This window comes from Daucus carota, chromosome 1, assembly GCF_001625215.2.
Source record: "Daucus carota subsp. sativus chromosome 1, DH1 v3.0, whole genome shotgun sequence".
Taxonomy (NCBI): domain Eukaryota; kingdom Viridiplantae; phylum Streptophyta; class Magnoliopsida; order Apiales; family Apiaceae; genus Daucus; species Daucus carota.
This window is the reverse complement of record NC_030381.2, coordinates 1,760,268-1,779,036: the sequence shown is the minus strand read 5'-3', so window position 1 is coordinate 1,779,036 and position 18,769 is coordinate 1,760,268. Positions and strand designations below refer to the sequence as shown.

Below are 18,769 nucleotides of genomic sequence, written 5' to 3'. Positions count from 1 at the left end.
TCGCCCCCGTTTCCAACTTAAATAATCGAAAAATGTCTAGCTGAAACTAATTAAAGTCGGAAATAAGCCAGAGTTAAAGCTAGAGGTACTCTTTTGGAACTTAATATTTTTAAAAAAATTTAATTAAAAAAATTATAAATCATAAATTACACATAAATCACTTTTAATTTTATTATTATATTTTAATAATTCATATAAATTACATTTTATCTCAACTTATAAGTTAACATTAAAAATCAGTTTAAGTCATAAGTCACAATCTAAATTCAGCTACACGGTTCTATAAGTGTTTTGACATTTTAAGTGAGAAAATATATAAAAGCAAAATGACCTATCATGAAAAACATTAAATATGTATATGTAATATTTTAATGTGTGATTTTCTTGTGTATAACAATTACAAGTCAATGATACTTATCCTTCCCGTGTACAATTGGTCTTTGTATTATTATAATTTATAGCATAATATAAAAATTGTAGAGTTCGTGGCGAAAAAAAAAAATAAAAAAAATTGTAGAGTTTGAGAGACGTGGTTAGCGGAAACCCTTTTTCTCATCTCCCCCAAAATATATTTGAATTTTTCGTTCTCTCGCAGTCGCTAGCATCTTCCACGTCATTGTTTAGAATAAATTAATAATTATATGAACAATTGTTGAATATGTAAAAATTTATATTTGAAGAAAAACAAAATTAATTAAATAATTTTTTTATAATATATTGTTATATTTTAGATTAGTATATATAATATATTATTTTAGTATAATTATAAATGATATGAAATCTCTAGATAAATTCAATTAATTATTTTAGATCTCAATAAACATAGGATGTTGATATTAGACTATGATACTAATTTTTCTTTGAACTGCGCCACCTTTTTGCCCCAAACTATACACACATATTAAATTGAATTCCGAATTTATGTCAAAATAACTTTATACACAATATTTAAATATATATTAATTAGTGATATGCATGAATCTAAAATTTTTCAATATTTATCATTTTGATTGTGTTACAAATAATTACATATGAGTTTAATAGGACGGTATCATTCTCCTTCACTCAAATATTTATTACTAAAAAATATGAAGTGTGTTTCATGCAGACCGTTTATTTTTTTAGTTTTAGAGTTATCCTACAAATATGAAAGATCTTCAAAAATTTTAATAAAATAATACTTATATATTATTTTTATATAATTATATGAAATATAGGTTTTGCATATCCGTTTAGCTAAATTTGTTTTTCCGAAGAAAAATACATGAAACCCTACTTTTTCTAAAATACGTCCTTATTTTTTTCATATAATAAATATTAAACACCTTCTTAGCATTTATATAAAAAAATTATATAAATATGTATTCTAAAAACAAGATCGGTAATAAATTTTTATTTATGTTGCCAACCAGGCCCGTTATTTGTACAATATTTATTTTAACTTGGTGACGGGAACATTGATGCTAACATTTTGTAAAATATTAATGTTCAAAGGAGAGTTGAGTGATATAATAATTTTAACCTCATATTTGAAAAAGAGATTCTGACCAAATGTCTAGATACGATCGAGAATCTTCCTTACAATATTCACATAATTGTAATCTGATTGGAATATTCTAGTGACGCGAACCAGAATATATGTGTTCTATATATAAAACTATCTACCTAAATAAAAATTTCGCAATCGATCTTGATGCAATTCGATTAAAATGAATACGATTACGGATACATACACAATTTATAATATTAATGTTTTGGTTGACAGCAGTCGTATAATATTTCTCGATTTCTCCTGGTATTTGACAAAGAGTTGGTGACTAGATGCGATTGAGAAATCTTCATTTCAATACTCGCGCAGACTTGAGTATTTCATGGCTGATCGCATGTACCGTTTTAGATTTTTCGGTTGATTAGTTTATGCTAATTTAAATTATATTTTGAAAAATATTTTATGAAAATTTGACAGAGTTTTTGTTATTTCTTATACATTAGCAATTCACTTTCAAATTATCGAAAATAGTTAATATTTAATAAATTACTCATTTCATTTTTAATAATTAAATATTCACCTTCTAATTTTTGTATACTCTTTCTCGTATTTTCTCCGTTACTTTCTTATGAATAAATTTTAAATATAATATTATAATAAAAATAGGAAACACGATAGGAATTATTTTTAGATTTGTCATTTAATATAGACAAAAGTCGATTATTATGGTCTCACTTTTAAATTATTAGAATTTATATATTTTATAAATTAGAATTTTTACTAGTAATTCTATGGTGAGAGGGAAACGAACACAATAAATTTTTGAATGAGTAAAAAAGAAAATTTAAAACCTGTATGAATAAATTTTACTTATTAATTACTAGACTCATTTCAAATATTGTTTGAAACTGGATCCGAACAATTATACCATCCAACAAATTATCTCCTCTGATTCACATGCGATTGGTTGCAAAATCACTATAGCCTTTTCATTTTATCGTATTTGTTAAAATAAATCTACAAGGCGTTGACTGTGGAAATAACAAGTAAAAATTGACCAATTAACTCTTGCAATTTGCGGTAAAAAAATAAGCAGCCAAGTAACTGTCATGCCAACCTATGTGATTTATTGTATTGAATAATTTGAGATGTGCAGCTCCCAATTTTTATTTTTATTTTATTTGTCGGGTGTGTAGCTCCCAATTTGTTTTTATATATTTGTGGTGATTTTCTTCCTCACGTCTAAGGTTGAAAATTGTTTAGTTAATTATTGTTACACATCTTTCGTTGTTAATACATTTGATTAGGTCGGTAAACACGCCAAGAACCGGTAATTAACTAATCAGAAATTACGTAGAATTGAAAATTTTATCACGTCGATCGATGTCAAGATTGGTCAAGCAAAGTTAAAATGGCAGGTACGACGTTCGAGATCAAATTTGTCGTATTTTATTGTTAAAATAAATCTGTGGTATCTTATTTTCCGTCGGTTAATCACCAAAATTCATTTTGACTTTTCTTATCCATAAAAATAAATTATTTTGAAGTATATATTTTAAGTTTCATGCATTTAATAAGTGTCTATCATTGATTGTATGCAAAAATTTGTAGAAATAAGTAAAAAAAATATTTTGCGTTATATGTTTTCAAAAATAAATGACTTCTTTTTTAAAAAATAAGAAAAACTGAACAAAACATGCAATGCATCGTATTCATATTAGGAAAAAAAATTATATTTTTTGTTGTAAAATATTGTTCTAAATTGAATTTATAGCATGTTTAATAGAATATTTTTACATGAATATTATTTTTATTTTTATTAAATTAGAAATATTTATTTTTTTTTTTGAAACAAAGGTGTTAATCTAATAATAAAAAGCCATACGGCATCTACACCAATGATCGAGTCGAACAAACAGTGATTTGCAATCGCCTGTTCTCGTAAAGAGACAGTTAAACGATATTTTGAAGAAAATGTATATACAAATACAAGTACCCGCTTCATGCATCCTCGTTGAATTACTGGTACCCTCTTCATCATGCCCTGACAGAGCTATCGTTTGAGCTATCGACCAAAACGGCGATTCCATACAAACTCTCATCACCAAATCAAAACCCCGCTTACAATTAAGAAGCGAAAAACAAAACTCTCACTAGGGAGAGAAAACAACCTTAGATCTGAAGCAAAACCACAGAAACAAGAGAAATCGGACTGAAAATCCACCCGCTTGAAACAGAGAAGAAAGACAACGAAATCTCCGATGGTTTTAGATCTAAGAATTCTCCCGAGAACAGATCCGGAGCAGATCCACAAAAACAAGAGAAATCGGGCTAAAACTCACCCGCTTGGAAGAGAGACAGCGAAATCTCTTATGGTTTTAGATCAAAATTTCCCGGGAAGATGTATTATTCAAAAACTAGGAAGAAAAACAAAACAATCAAGTGATTCGGGGCTTTCCACCGGTGAAAACCGATGGAAGCCCCCGGCGGCTACGACAAGAGAGAGGCTAGACTAGAGAAAATTAGGGTTGGAAGGAGAGCACAAGGCAAATTAGAAATATTTATAATATACATGCTAATGCACAGTATAAAAAGATTTTTAAATTCGAAACTTGCTGTAACATATTTATTTTATAAATTTGTTATCTAAACACTTAAGAAAAATTCGTTTACGAACTATCTCGAGATATTAAAATTGTTAATCACTAGTTTCCTATTAATCTGAAAATTTTAATATTATTCTGAAAAACTTGATCCAATTAAAATGTAAACATATTTTTGATTAAAAACCGAACTCAACAAATCTTTTGTGATTAATCACTTTAACCCTCTGTGCTAAAAATCGGTGATTAATCACGATTAATCACCGCTTAATCTCTGTTCTGTAACTCACCGAACTGATGAAATCTCCGATTAATCACTGATCAATCCGATTAATCTCCGATCAATTTAATTAATCTCCGATTAATCCTTCTTTCGTGAAATCACTGATTAAGTCCGATTCCCGCTTTTTACAATACTGCTTTAACCGCATGATCAAACTTTTTATATTTTGAATTTCTATTGAAAAAATATATAATTAAGATTTTCGTTCGACAAGATCTATCCCATCGTTTGGTTCGAAGAGTGGTATGGAGTTGGAACGAAGAATCGGGTTAAATTGGTATGCAGTAACGGATACAGAATTTTATAAATGGTGTGTCACTCATTAATAATCAAGACATACAAAATGCATTTTTAACCTTTTGCGTTAAGATTAGAGCATCTCCAAAAGCAAAATTTGTTAGTTAAATTCATCTATGTGTCATTGTCAAGCATATTTTTTGATTATAGGTAAAAATTCAATATCCCAACAATTACCTCTTAGCAAAAAAATATAAACAACTAGAATTAGGTTAATTATACTTGTAAAACACTATATTTAACCACAAATTAACAAACTTATAGGCAACTAGAAATAAAAGAATAATCTCTCGTTGACAATTTCACAACATATAAAGTACAATAAATTTATTTTATTCATTAGCAAAATGCAACAAATGAGATAACTTTGGAAAATAGATGAAGAGTACAATCATCATTTATATAAGCCGGCAACAAAAAAAGAAAAAACTTTTCTTAAAAATAATGGTGTGTCACGTGACACACCATGCACTACACTACATCACCCACTGTTGGTATAGTTTGAGGTATCATGTGTATCATATGCTTGGTTGAGTGTTTGGAATCAAATATATATAATTTTTGTAAAAAATAAGTTATTAATTTATGTTAATGAAAAATATTATTGTTATATATTTTTACATCATTGAGTTAATTTTGTACTAAACATTTATATTTCATTACTTAAATGGAAACAAAAAATAAAAATAAAATGAATACATCCCATACCTCCATCTCATACCCACCTCCCCACTTGATATTAAAAACCCATACTTATGAGTTGATATTTTATTTTTTCCAATCACACGTGAGTCTGGAATGGACAAACCCTATACCTGATTCCATATACCCATTAACCAAACTGACTCCTAATTTCTTTACACTTTTTTCATTGCTCGAAAAACATTTTAGGATACATATAAAACATAATTTCATAATTTTATTGAATTTTTTCTAATAAAAATTTCAGATACTAAATATGTATTAAAAAATTAAAATAATTTATTAAACTATGAGTATTTTATATTTTATTAGAGCGCGGCACGGAGGAAGTACAAGTATTGATGTATTCGTGTCATTTTACTGCACAGTGCAAATAAGAAGTAAGAGCAACTCCAAGGGGCTCTTTAAACAAGCTCCTAAGTCTAAAATTTAGGAGCAAATCAAAATTTAGTGCTCCAATGGGCTACTAGATGCTCTTTAAAAATTTAGGAGCCTACTCTCTCTCCTTTCTTTTAAAAAGCATTTAGTAGCTCCTAACTCAATATTATATTATTTTTCCTTCAATCTTCTCTCTCTTTTAGTCAACTTTTTCCTCTCATTTATATAAAATAAATATAAAATGTGAATAAGGAGCCAAATATAAAGAGTAGCATTGGAGTTCTCACATTTTCCGATGTATTAACTTACTAGGAGCCACATTTTATATTATTGTTAAGGGAATGATTTAGGAGTACCGTTGGAGATGCTCTAATACCCATTTTGTGCATTTTCAGTGAGAAAGACAGCTTAAAAAATTTGACAAAGGACCCGTTTTCTTCTTCTCCATTCCGTTGCCTCAGTCTCCTCATCTGCGGTAACCATTTTCATATTTAATTCTTAGTCATATCAGCTTCTATGTATATAATATATGTAATTAGCTACAATATTCCTCGTATATATGCTAAACAATTAATCTCGACGAGCTTGATATTATAATTTTTATGTTGAAATAGTTACTTATGTGATGTTTATTAACAAACCCAAATCAAGAATTTTGGAATTGTAATTGAAATTGACATTTTTAGCATGTTTTTTTGGTTAAAAATTGATGGGCTAGCTTTATTTTCAAGAGTTTTGAGGTTTTGAGCATTGTTAGCTAGGTAATAATGTTAGTATCAATCTGGGTGTATCACTGATGTTAAAGAATGCAAATATGTATGGTATGATCTATGAACCGGTGAAATGCTTCCCTGTTTGCCCATTGTTATGCTTGGTTGGTTAAAAGGAAAGAATGAGGGAGGAATGTAGTTAAAGTAATCTAGGAACTTGATATCAATATTTGTTAAATGGTTAAGTAATGTGATCCTTAAGAACCCCAAATCAAGAATTTTGGAATTGTACTTAAAGTTGCCAGCTTTGACAAGTTTTTTGGTTAATTAATGATGGGTTCTTCACTGATGTTAGAGAATGCAAAGATGTAGGGTATGTTCTGTGAACCAGTGAAACACTTCCTGTTTGCCTGTTATGCTCTATTTGGTTGGTTAGAAGGAAGAACAAGGTAAGAATGTAATTAAAATTAATCTTGATAGTTAGGAATTTGATATGATTTTTTGTTGAAAAGGTTAACTAATGTGATCTTTAACAAACCTAAATCAAGCATTTTAGAATTGTAACAAAAGTTGCCATCTTTAACAATTTTTTTGGTTGACGATTGATGGGCTAGCTTCGTTTCCAAGAGTTTTAAGGTTAAGACCATTCTTTCCTAGATTTTATGTTATTAAATGTAATAAACCATGCTAATAAAATATTATTAACCGTGCATATTTCTATTTAATTCTTGCCGAATTTCATGTATTCCAACCAATTGGGGCACGAGTGATGTCTAATAATTAGGTATAGGGATCTTCAACAAGCTTTCAACTTTTAAGAGTTCCGAGTAGCAGTAACTAGTAAGCATGGCCTTGATGTGGAAACTCCTGAACTTTTTCTCTACTAAGGATGATCTCCTTTGAGTTTTAAAACTTAGCACATTCTATTGTAGCACCAAGATGGAAGTAAACACCGAAAGATATGGTGAAATTTACGGTGTTGACATATCCGCAATAAAAGAAGCACAAGTCCGCATCAGTCCATTTATACACACTACTCCAGTCCTATCATCGGAAACTCTGAATTCTACTGCTGGAAGAAAACTTTACTTTAAATGTGAATGTTTTCAGAAAGGGTAAGAAGGTTTTCATATAAAGATGTTACACAAAATATAAAACCATATGTCATAGAAATATATTCACCAATATATTGTACTTGATTGTTTCATCTTTATAGATTTTACTGAAATTTTGACAGATTTGATCAAGTAATCAATTTCTATTATCAACAGTGGAGCTTTTAAATTTAGAGGTGCCTCCAATGCTGTCCTTTCGCTCGATAATGACCAGGCAGCTAAAGGGGTTGTAACCCATAGCAGGTTGGAGTTTGTCTGTTTTCTCATTTTAGTTATTTCAACTTCTTAATATGAAAATTTCCTCACCTTATCTTCGGAAAATAGTGGAAACCATGCAGCTGCACTTTCTTTGGCTGCAAAATTACGTGGCATCCCAGCTTATATAATTATACCAAAGAATGCTCCAAATTGCAAGGTTGAGAATGTCAGGCGCTATGGTGGTCATATCATACGGAGTGAGGCTACCATGCAGTCTAGAGAAGAGACTGCAAGCAGGGTATTGCAGGAGACTGGCGCAGTTCTTCTTCACCCATATAATGACAAGCGTATCATAAGGTATTATGGTGAAGTATACATTGTATTCCATACATTTCAATTACGGTATAGAGCAACACAATACGATATCATGACTTTGTCTTATGTATGATGAGATTTATTATACAGTAAGATGTTTTATACTAATGAATTGCTCTGAAGTTTTTCATTTACTTAACATCATTGCACTTTATCTGTGCGTCATGTCCTGGGAATCGGAGGAAACTTCAAACAGGAAATTATTCATTACATATCTAAACACATGATGTTTCTTGATTACTGCTTTCCAGTTGGTTGTTCATCATCAATTGTTGGAACTCAAAGTATAGTTGTTTTCCAAATTGGTACTAGAAGCAATGGTGCTACATCTATAGTTGTGCTCTATCCATTAATGAATGAAGTGCACTTGGTCTTTTCTTGTAGTGGGCTGTTGGTAAATGGGGAATAGTGCCTGAAAAATCGAAATAAGCCATGCATACCCGCTTCACAGAATTTAGAAAACTATGGTTGATAATTAAGGCTTATTTTTGTGTCTCAAAAGACACTCAAATGTTTGATTCAACTTTAATTGAAAAACATGAAGCATACACCCTTATATACTTGTCCATTCAGAACCTCATGAAGCCCTCGTCCTTGCCTGTATATTATACGTTTTGACTTGTTTCGTTGTTTTGCAGTGGCCAGGGTACCATATCACTGGAGCTCCTTAAGCAAGCACCACTAATTGACACTATAATTGTTCCTATAAGTGGTATGCGGCTTTTGTAGTTTTTTTTATAGGATGATAATTGATAATTTTATTGATGATTTTTATATTGTTTTACATGTAAAACTAGGCGGTGGCCTGATATCAGGAGTGGCATTAGCGGCTAAGTCCATCAATCCAAATATACGAATTTTTGCTGCTGAACCCAGAGGAGCAAATGATGCAGCTCAATCCAAAAAAGCTGGTAGAATTATAACTTTGCCTGAAACAAACACCATAGCTGATGGTCTTCGAGCTTCTCTTGGAGATCTTACGTGGTACAGTTTATTTCTCATCTCACTAATTGTTATCTAACTCATCCTATGTGTATTTGCTTCTTACTGGAATCAAATTTTAAGGCATAACCCAAACCTGTGAATAAATAAAATAAGTACCTGTGGCATAAAGCTCTCAGCTTGACGGTGACAATTTTGTCCTTTGGAAAAATAAAACCCCCTCTATTCATACTTTCAAGGAAAGAGAAAAAAGTGAAGATATCACAATTTACAGTAAAATGTGAAATGACTGGGTCGAGTCAATTGATTAATTTGGGTGATTTTAATTTAATATGTCCATCCTAATAGATTTTTTCAAGTGAATTATCTTACTCTAGTATTTGCTGTCACCCATACGAAAAGTACACTATTCTACTGCAGGTTTCTTTACCTGAGCATATCAACTTTGACGATAATTTATCACTATTAGAAGAGATAATGTTGAGGATTGCAGTAACATTGGACCTAGCATTGCCCTTTTTTAAGTCTTATTTCTTTCCATTTGTTCAAGTCCTGCTCATATTACCAAACCTTTTCCCTGATTATTTAAATTTTCAGATCCGCATATTATAGCTTAGGTTGCTTACGATATAATTATATATGCAGGCCTATTGTTCGAGATTTGGTTGACGATATCATAGTTGTGGAGGATAAGGAAATAATACAAGCCATGCGACTTTGTTATGAAATTCTCAAGGTTGCAGTAGAGCCTAGTGGAGCCATCGGTCTAGCAGCCGTTCTATCCGATAGTTTTAAAGGCAATCCTGCTTGGAAGGACTGCCACCATATTGGAATTGTTCTTTCCGGGGGAAATGTTGACCTAGGCACTCTCTGGGATTCTCTCTGTTGATGAGTCGACCAAGAAGTTCCAGTTCTTTTAGAAAGAAAGCCTTTATCAATTAATTTGTCCTTTTTTAAAACTTTTCTCCTCGATGCTTAGCAAAATAGATTATCCTTCTGCTATAGATGTGTCATAACTCTTAAGATCTTGTATAAACAGAATATTTGATGTCTAGAGTGATTATAATTGACAAACAGATTCTTATAACCAATTCAAAATCTTTTCATCTGCTAGTTTTACAAGATTGAAGCAAGTGAAATAAACACAGGATCAAGCAAATATCCCAGAGGCAGGAAATGAAAAACACACTGTTTCAAGTTTCAACTTCAAGCGAAAGAACCAAAAACAAAAACCAAATATCTATCTGTCTAAGTTTAAGCCTCGTCTTCATAACTCTCTTCATCTTCCTCGTAATCAGCTTCCTCATCAGCAGTTGCATCTTGATATTGCTGGTATTCTGAAACCAGGTCATTCATGTTGCTCTCAGCTTCCGTGAACTCCATTTCGTCCATCCCCTCTCCGGTGTACCAATGCAGGAAAGCTTTCCTACGGAACATAGCAGTGAATTGCTCACTGACCCTCCTAAACATCTCTTGAATTGACGTGGAATTCCCAATAAACGTCGAGGACATCTTCAAACCTATAGGGGGGATGTCGCAGACAGTTGACTTCACATTGTTGGGAATCCATTCGACGAAGTACGATGAGTTCTTGTTCTGTACATTGATCATTTGCTCATCAACCTCCTTGGTGCTCATTTTACCACGGAACATGGCAGATGCAGTCAGATACCGACCATGTCTAGGATCTGCAGCACACATCATATTCTTCGAGTCCCACATTTGCTGGGTAAGTTCAGGAACAGTGAGAGCACGGTACTGCTGTGAGCCACGGGACGTAAGGGGTGCAAAGCCAACCATGAAGAAGTGAAGTCTAGGAAATGGAATCAGGTTAACAGCAAGCTTGCGCAGATCAGAGTTAAGCTGACCAGGAAACCGAAGGCAGCAAGTGACACCACTCATGGTTGCAGAAATCAGGTGATTCAAATCTCCAACTATACAAAAAATTCAATCTATCATAACCACATAACAAAAGCTAGATTTTGTTCCCGTCGTTTAGTACTATGAGCCCGTTTGAATGAGTTTAACATTGTGACTTTTGACTTAACCTGATTTAATGTGATAAGCTAAGAGTTTAAAATATATGTTTCAAACAAGCTCTACGCGACTTACAACTGGGAGTGGTGAGCTTGAGAGTACGGAAACAGATATCATACAGAGCTTCATTATCCAAGACCATACACTCATCGGCATTCTCAACAAGCTGATGCACAGACAATGTAGCATTGTAAGGCTCCACCACCGTATCAGACACCTTTGGCGATGGAAAAACTGAGAAAGTCATCATCATTCGATCCGGATACTCTTCTCTGATCTTTGATATAAGCAAGGTCCCCATTCCTGACCCCGTCCCTCCTCCCAACGAATGACACACCTGAAACCCTAAAAACCAAACAATAAACACCGTTATGGTTTGTTTGGAACCTAGATTTCATGTAAAATTCTGAATTTGAACAAATAACCTGTTTGGGAATATGAATTTGAATTTCATTAAAATCCACGACATTCAAATATTAGTATAAACCCGAGAATTTGAAATGACAACCTGTGATTTGAAATCCATCATTTGAATGAAATGCACATTTCCAAATGCCCTCTCAGATTAATCAGTGACGGACACAAAATTTATCATGTAATGCACATATCAGAACCAACAAGGGCCAACTTAGGCTCAAATCTGACAAATGTTGAAAATAAAGTACGAAACTTTTTTCTTAACAAGTAGAAAAATGTAAAATATACCTTGGAGGCAATCACAATTTTCAGCTTCTTTACGAACAACATCAAGAACCGAATCAATAAGCTCAGCTCCTTCCGTGTAATGTCCTTTAGCCCAGTTATTCCCAGCTCCAGACTGTCAGAAAACAAAGTTATCAGGTCGAAAAATCTGACCATACGGTCCAGAGCGGACACTATCCATAGTACCAGGTTCCAGGTCCATGAGAACTGCACGTGGAACAAAGCGGCCACAGCTAGCTTCATTGTAGTAGACATTGATGCGTTCGAGTTGGAGCTCAGAGTCTCCGCTGTAACGGCCTGTTGAGTCAATTCCGTGCTCAGCGCAGACCACTCCCCAGAACTTGGCTCCGATCTGGTTCCCGCATTGGCCTCCTTGGATGTGTAGAATCTCTCTCATTTTTACGGAGAAAAAGAAGAAGTGAGTTTGTACAGGAGAAAAAAAAGAAGTGAGTTTGTACAGGAAAAGAAAGTGTGGTTTTAGTTTCGAAGGGAATGAATTTATAGATTGAGTAGGAAATGGGATTCGTAGATGGTGGACTCGTGGTCCTCTTCTTACAATTGTAGTATATGTAAAATTTACTCAACATGCGGGTGCATGTTCAGTAACGTACCGATCCAATCCAACCCAACTCGACCCAAAATATAAATACATGGATTGGATTGATTAAATACATGTAATCCGCCTAAACTGACTCGCGAGCACCCGGGCTCTGAGGAGTCCTTTTGTGTGGATGAAGGTAGCTATACTGTCAAAGTACTGCAACTTAGGCCTCAAAAGAAAGGTGTATCGGCTCTGCAAAGTGCAAAGAAATCTATCATATATAGGAACAAGTTAGAAGCAATGTAGTATTCAATTATACTTGCTTTTCACTCCTTATCATGAATGCTAGATGCTTCAGATTAGAGATACTAGTAATAATTTTAGTTACAACACTTTGAAATATATAATAACTCACTTGCACTCGCAAAGGTACATTACAACTATATAATATTACAACTATTCCAAGGAACTTGAAATATTATTTTGAAACATAGTTTCGATCCTTGTCACTGATTCTATTCTTTCAGCAATTTGTCAGTTTAGCATTGTGATCGGAATGCTCATGTTATAATTCTCCCCATCTTCCATACTGTATTGCTATCTGTTTCTAGCTTTTTACTTTGTTTCTTGCTTTTACTCCTGTCCATCTATATATTTATACTTGCCAATTACAGATTTTATAATATAGGGTCGCGCTCTAGAGAGAACCAAGGCTTAAAATAGAACCATAGAACCAATTCTAACCGTTGGATTCATTTGGATTTAATGGCTCAAGATTAACGTAGGAAATCTTTAAAAATAATATGACAATCAGTATAAAATATGTACAATCAATTATAAGGATAGTGGTGTAATTTTACATATATTGTCATTTATTGAAAATCAATCAAAATCAATCAAAATCAATCATAAACAACAGTTACAACTTAGCTGTATGTATTACTTTCAGATTGTTTTTCATATTTTTCCATACACTACATTCCGTGTTCTTTCATTTGGTACTCAATGGAGGGCGTTCATGAAGAAACATGAATGTATACTCACGTCTCTTTATTTTAGGTTCTGCTGCTGCACACCAATTCTTATATATTTTGACAATCTACGTGTTTATCTTACATTATATCTGTTGAAAATAACGGATCACAATCTGCTACTCAGCATTCCATGGGAGACTAATGAGCTCAATGAAGATATTTATGTGGATTCGTACAAGTACACATCACCTGACGGAGAAGAATATTGGATACCGAAATGTGATAAGAAGTCCAAGCCATATGTTAATCAGATGTTTCCAGATGTTGAAGCTGTATTTGAATTTTATACTGAATATGGGCGACTATGCGGGCTTGTTGTACGTAAGAGCTCTGCAAAATACAAAGGTGGAGTCATGACACATAAATATGTAGAGTGTAGTAGCGCCGGAAGGTTTGAGGGGAAAACGATTAAACGTAGAAGGACTAATACTCGTAAGTATGAATGTGAGGCTAAGATAATTCTCAAGAATTGTCCAACTGGTTACTATATAGGGACTTTTCTACATGACAACTATATTTTTATACATCAGGACTTTGAGGTTCTGCATTAGATTTTAACGGTTGATGGACCTTCAACTACAATAACCTCTCGTACTATAATTCTTACAAAATGAACTCAAGTGAATATACACAAAGGTTCTGCTACAGAACCCTTTTTTTAAAGTGAATATACACAAAGGTTCTGCTACAGAACCCTTTTTTAAAGTGAATATAGACAAAGGTTCTGCTACAGAACCCTTTTTTAAAGTGAATATACACAAAAGTTCTGCTACAGAACCGTTTTTTTAAGTGAATATACACAAAGGTTCTGCTACAGAACCCTTATTAATACTTGAAGATTTAAAGGTTCCTAGACCAAGGTTTCTAAGAGGAACATGACTCCTTGTACCACGATTAGGTAATGAAGAATAAAATAAAAATCTCCAAACATAATCATCCAACTATATCTATGATTCACAAGATCGAAGATACAAAAATTAATAAAAGTAGCTAATAGAAACTTGTAAGTTTCGCATCGGAAATTTAACTTTGGTGATGATATTTCATTCAAATGATCTGTAATGTACCACTTTTTTCCCAATGAACACAAATAATCAATCCATCATAACTATGCTTAGTTATTTCGAACAACCAAATTGCAAACTTGGTGGATTTGACTTCTTATAGACAGAGGTTCAGCATATGAACTTCAATATTTGTACCATTTTTTTTCCAATTCCACACATATACTCATCCTACCATAAGTATGCTCAGTCATTTCAAACAACCAAATTGTAATCTTGTTGGATTTGACTTCCTATATACAGAGGTTCAGCATATGAACCTTTATGTGCCGCTTCAGAATTTTAGAATTGTACTAACACTTCAAATTGAACGCTCTCTACATTACAACCTTCTTTTTCATATCAACACCAAAACTTGTTGGTGTTGACTTCCAATAGATAGAGGTTCGTACTATGAACTTTAGTGTTTGTGCCACTTTTTCCCCAATTCACACAAATACTCCTTCCACCATAACTATTCTCAGTCATTTCAAACAACCAAATTGTAATCTTGTTGGATTTGACTTCCCATATACAGAGGTTCTGCATATGAACCTTTATGTAGCGGTTCAGTTAAGGTGGAATTTTATGTGCCGCTTTATGTGCCACTTCAGTTATGGTGGAATTTTATATTTGTAATAACAATTCAATTCGAACGCTCTCTACTGTACAACATTCTTTTTCATATCAACATCAATACTCATTCCACGATAATTGTTTTTAATCACCTCCGACAACACACTTGAAAACATGGTGGATACGACTTCCTCTAGACAGAGGTTCAGCATGTGAACCTTAATATCCCCACTCGTAACTTTAGCTTTGTGATAAGACTTTCAATCGAACACCAACAAGTTTTGGTAAAAAATCTAATCTTAATCTTATCCATTGTGTTGTTATCGCACAATCTTCGTTTGCACTGTTCTTCGTGCACTGCAAGTATAATCAATGGTTTCGTTAGTTCATCGACGAGTGTATGTATATATATGTATAAAATTGTTCTCACCTTCTACAGAGAAGCTTGATTTAAAGATGCTGAAGATTTGATGATTCGAGAATGATTCGATGCTGCTGATGTAGTAGCGCCGGTGAATTTTGGAAAGTTGTCAATCAAATCAAAATTGAGCGCTGATTTTTATCTTAAATATTTTGGGTCTATAGTGCCCTTGACTATGTAACAAATATATTATATATTTTTTAATTTTAAAAAATTGTGGTTCTATGGTTCTATGGTTAGTGGTTCTCTGTAGAACATGCGCGCTCTAGAGAGAACCAAGGCTTAAAATAGAACCATAGAACCAATTCTAACCGTTGGATTCATTTGGATTTAATGGCTCAAGATTAACGTAGGAAATCTTTAAAAATAATATGACAATCAGTATAAAATATGTACAATCAATTATAAGGATAGTGGTGTAATTTTACATATATTGTCATTTATTGAAAATCAATCAAAATCAATCAAAATCAATCATAAACAACAGTTACAACTTAGCTGTATGTATTACTTTCAGATTGTTTTTCATATTTTTCCATACACTACATTCCGTGTTCTTTCATTTGGTACTCAATGGAGGGCGTTCATGAAGAAACATGAATGTATACTCACGTCTCTTTATTTTAGGTTCTGCTGCTGCACACCAATTCTTATATATTTTGACAATCTACGTGTTTATCTTACATTATATCTGTTGAAAATAACGGATCACAATCTGCTACTCAGCATTCCATGGGAGACTAATGAGCTCAATGAAGATATTTATGTGGATTCGTACAAGTACACATCACCTGACGGAGAAGAATATTGGATACCGAAATGTGATAAGAAGTCCAAGCCATATGTTAATCAGATGTTTCCAGATGTTGAAGCTGTATTTGAATTTTATACTGAATATGGGCGACTATGCGGGCTTGTTGTACGTAAGAGCTCTGCAAAATACAAAGGTGGAGTCATGACACATAAATATGTAGAGTGTAGTAGCGCCGGAAGGTTTGAGGGGAAAACGATTAAACGTAGAAGGACTAATACTCGTAAGTATGAATGTGAGGCTAAGATAATTCTCAAGAATTGTCCAACTGGTTACTATATAGGGACTTTTCTACATGACAACTATATTTTTATACATCAGGACTTTGAGGTTCTGCATTAGATTTTAACGGTTGATGGACCTTCAACTACAATAACCTCTCGTACTATAATTCTTACAAAATGAACTCAAGTGAATATACACAAAGGTTCTGCTACAGAACCCTTTTTTTAAAGTGAATATACACAAAGGTTCTGCTACAGAACCCTTTTTTAAAGTGAATATAGACAAAGGTTCTGCTACAGAACCCTTTTTTAAAGTGAATATACACAAAAGTTCTGCTACAGAACCGTTTTTTTAAGTGAATATACACAAAGGTTCTGCTACAGAACCCTTATTAATACTTGAAGATTTAAAGGTTCCTAGACCAAGGTTTCTAAGAGGAACATGACTCCTTGTACCACGATTAGGTAATGAAGAATAAAATAAAAATCTCCAAACATAATCATCCAACTATATCTATGATTCACAAGATCGAAGATACAAAAATTAATAAAAGTAGCTAATAGAAACTTGTAAGTTTCGCATCGGAAATTTAACTTTGGTGATGATATTTCATTCAAATGATCTGTAATGTACCACTTTTTTCCCAATGAACACAAATAATCAATCCATCATAACTATGCTTAGTTATTTCGAACAACCAAATTGCAAACTTGGTGGATTTGACTTCTTATAGACAGAGGTTCAGCATATGAACTTCAATATTTGTACCATTTTTTTTCCAATTCCACACATATACTCATCCTACCATAAGTATGCTCAGTCATTTCAAACAACCAAATTGTAATCTTGTTGGATTTGACTTCCTATATACAGAGGTTCAGCATATGAACCTTTATGTGCCGCTTCAGAATTTTAGAATTGTACTAACACTTCAAATTGAACGCTCTCTACATTACAACCTTCTTTTTCATATCAACACCAAAACTTGTTGGTGTTGACTTCCAATAGATAGAGGTTCGTACTATGAACTTTAGTGTTTGTGCCACTTTTTCCCCAATTCACACAAATACTCCTTCCACCATAACTATTCTCAGTCATTTCAAACAACCAAATTGTAATCTTGTTGGATTTGACTTCCCATATACAGAGGTTCTGCATATGAACCTTTATGTAGCGGTTCAGTTAAGGTGGAATTTTATGTGCCGCTTTATGTGCCACTTCAGTTATGGTGGAATTTTATATTTGTAATAACAATTCAATTCGAACGCTCTCTACTGTACAACATTCTTTTTCATATCAACATCAATACTCATTCCACGATAATTGTTTTTAATCACCTCCGACAACACACTTGAAAACATGGTGGATACGACTTCCTCTAGACAGAGGTTCAGCATGTGAACCTTAATATCCCCACTCGTAACTTTAGCTTTGTGATAAGACTTTCAATCGAACACCAACAAGTTTTGGTAAAAAATCTAATCTTAATCTTATCCATTGTGTTGTTATCGCACAATCTTCGTTTGCACTGTTCTTCGTGCACTGCAAGTATAATCAATGGTTTCGTTAGTTCATCGACGAGTGTATGTATATATATGTATAAAATTGTTCTCACCTTCTACAGAGAAGCTTGATTTAAAGATGCTGAAGATTTGATGATTCGAGAATGATTCGATGCTGCTGATGTAGTAGCGCCGGTGAATTTTGGAAAGTTGTCAATCAAATCAAAATTGAGCGCTGATTTTTATCTTAAATATTTTGGGTCTATAGTGCCCTTGACTATGTAACAAATATATTATATATTTTTTAATTTTAAAAAATTGTGGTTCTATGGTTCTATGGTTAGTGGTTCTCTGTAGAACATGACCCATATATATTCTCTTAATAAATAATACTCGATATATATACTCTTTCAACCGAATACTGAAGTGAAGTGAACCTAAAAAGCATAAACACCCTTAGCAAAAAAAAAAGCATAAACACAAACCTGTTTTTCAAAGATTACAGTTGTGACAAATACAATTATAGTTGAAATAAATTGGGTTTTTAAATATTTCTGATTCATTTAAAAAATTCTGATAAATTTTTGATCAAATTTTGAAAAATATTTTATTAATTTATCGATGATATTTTAATTTGACTAACAATTTCTAATTTATCAAAAATATATTTAATATATTCTAAATCGATATGTCAACTTATTTATTTCGATTCTCAATTTCTACCGCTGTGGAAAAGAAAAGACGCATGTATATTGCCCAAAACCCGACCCAACCGGGTGTAGGGC

The 18,769-nt window shown here is 32.8% G+C and overlaps 1 protein-coding gene and 1 pseudogene across 2 annotated transcripts; one reads left to right on the top strand and one right to left on the bottom strand.

Moving 5' to 3' along the window:
* The first annotated feature begins 6,096 nt into the window (after positions 1–6,096).
* On the top strand, positions 6,097–10,205 carry LOC108201032 (serine racemase). 2 transcript variants are annotated; one of them, XM_064089705.1, is made up of 8 exons: positions 6,148–6,227; positions 7,247–7,302; positions 7,395–7,577; positions 7,734–7,820; positions 7,902–8,132; positions 8,789–8,862; positions 8,948–9,134; positions 9,738–10,205. In XM_064089705.1, exons 3-8 carry the CDS (start codon positions 7,402–7,404, stop codon positions 9,979–9,981), a joined length of 999 nt encoding a protein of 332 aa, XP_063945775.1. In that variant the 5' UTR covers positions 6,148–6,227; positions 7,247–7,302; positions 7,395–7,401; the 3' UTR covers positions 9,982–10,205. The 2 variants fall into 2 exon arrangements, with proteins under 2 accessions (XP_017224807.1, XP_063945775.1); XM_017369318.2 differs by lacking the exon at positions 7,247–7,302 and having other exon boundaries at positions 6,097–6,227.
* Positions 10,206–10,341: 136 nt separating this feature from the next.
* LOC108201022 (tubulin beta-2 chain-like) lies at positions 10,342–12,499 on the bottom strand (annotated as a pseudogene).
* Positions 12,500–18,769: the final 6,270 nt, after the last annotated feature.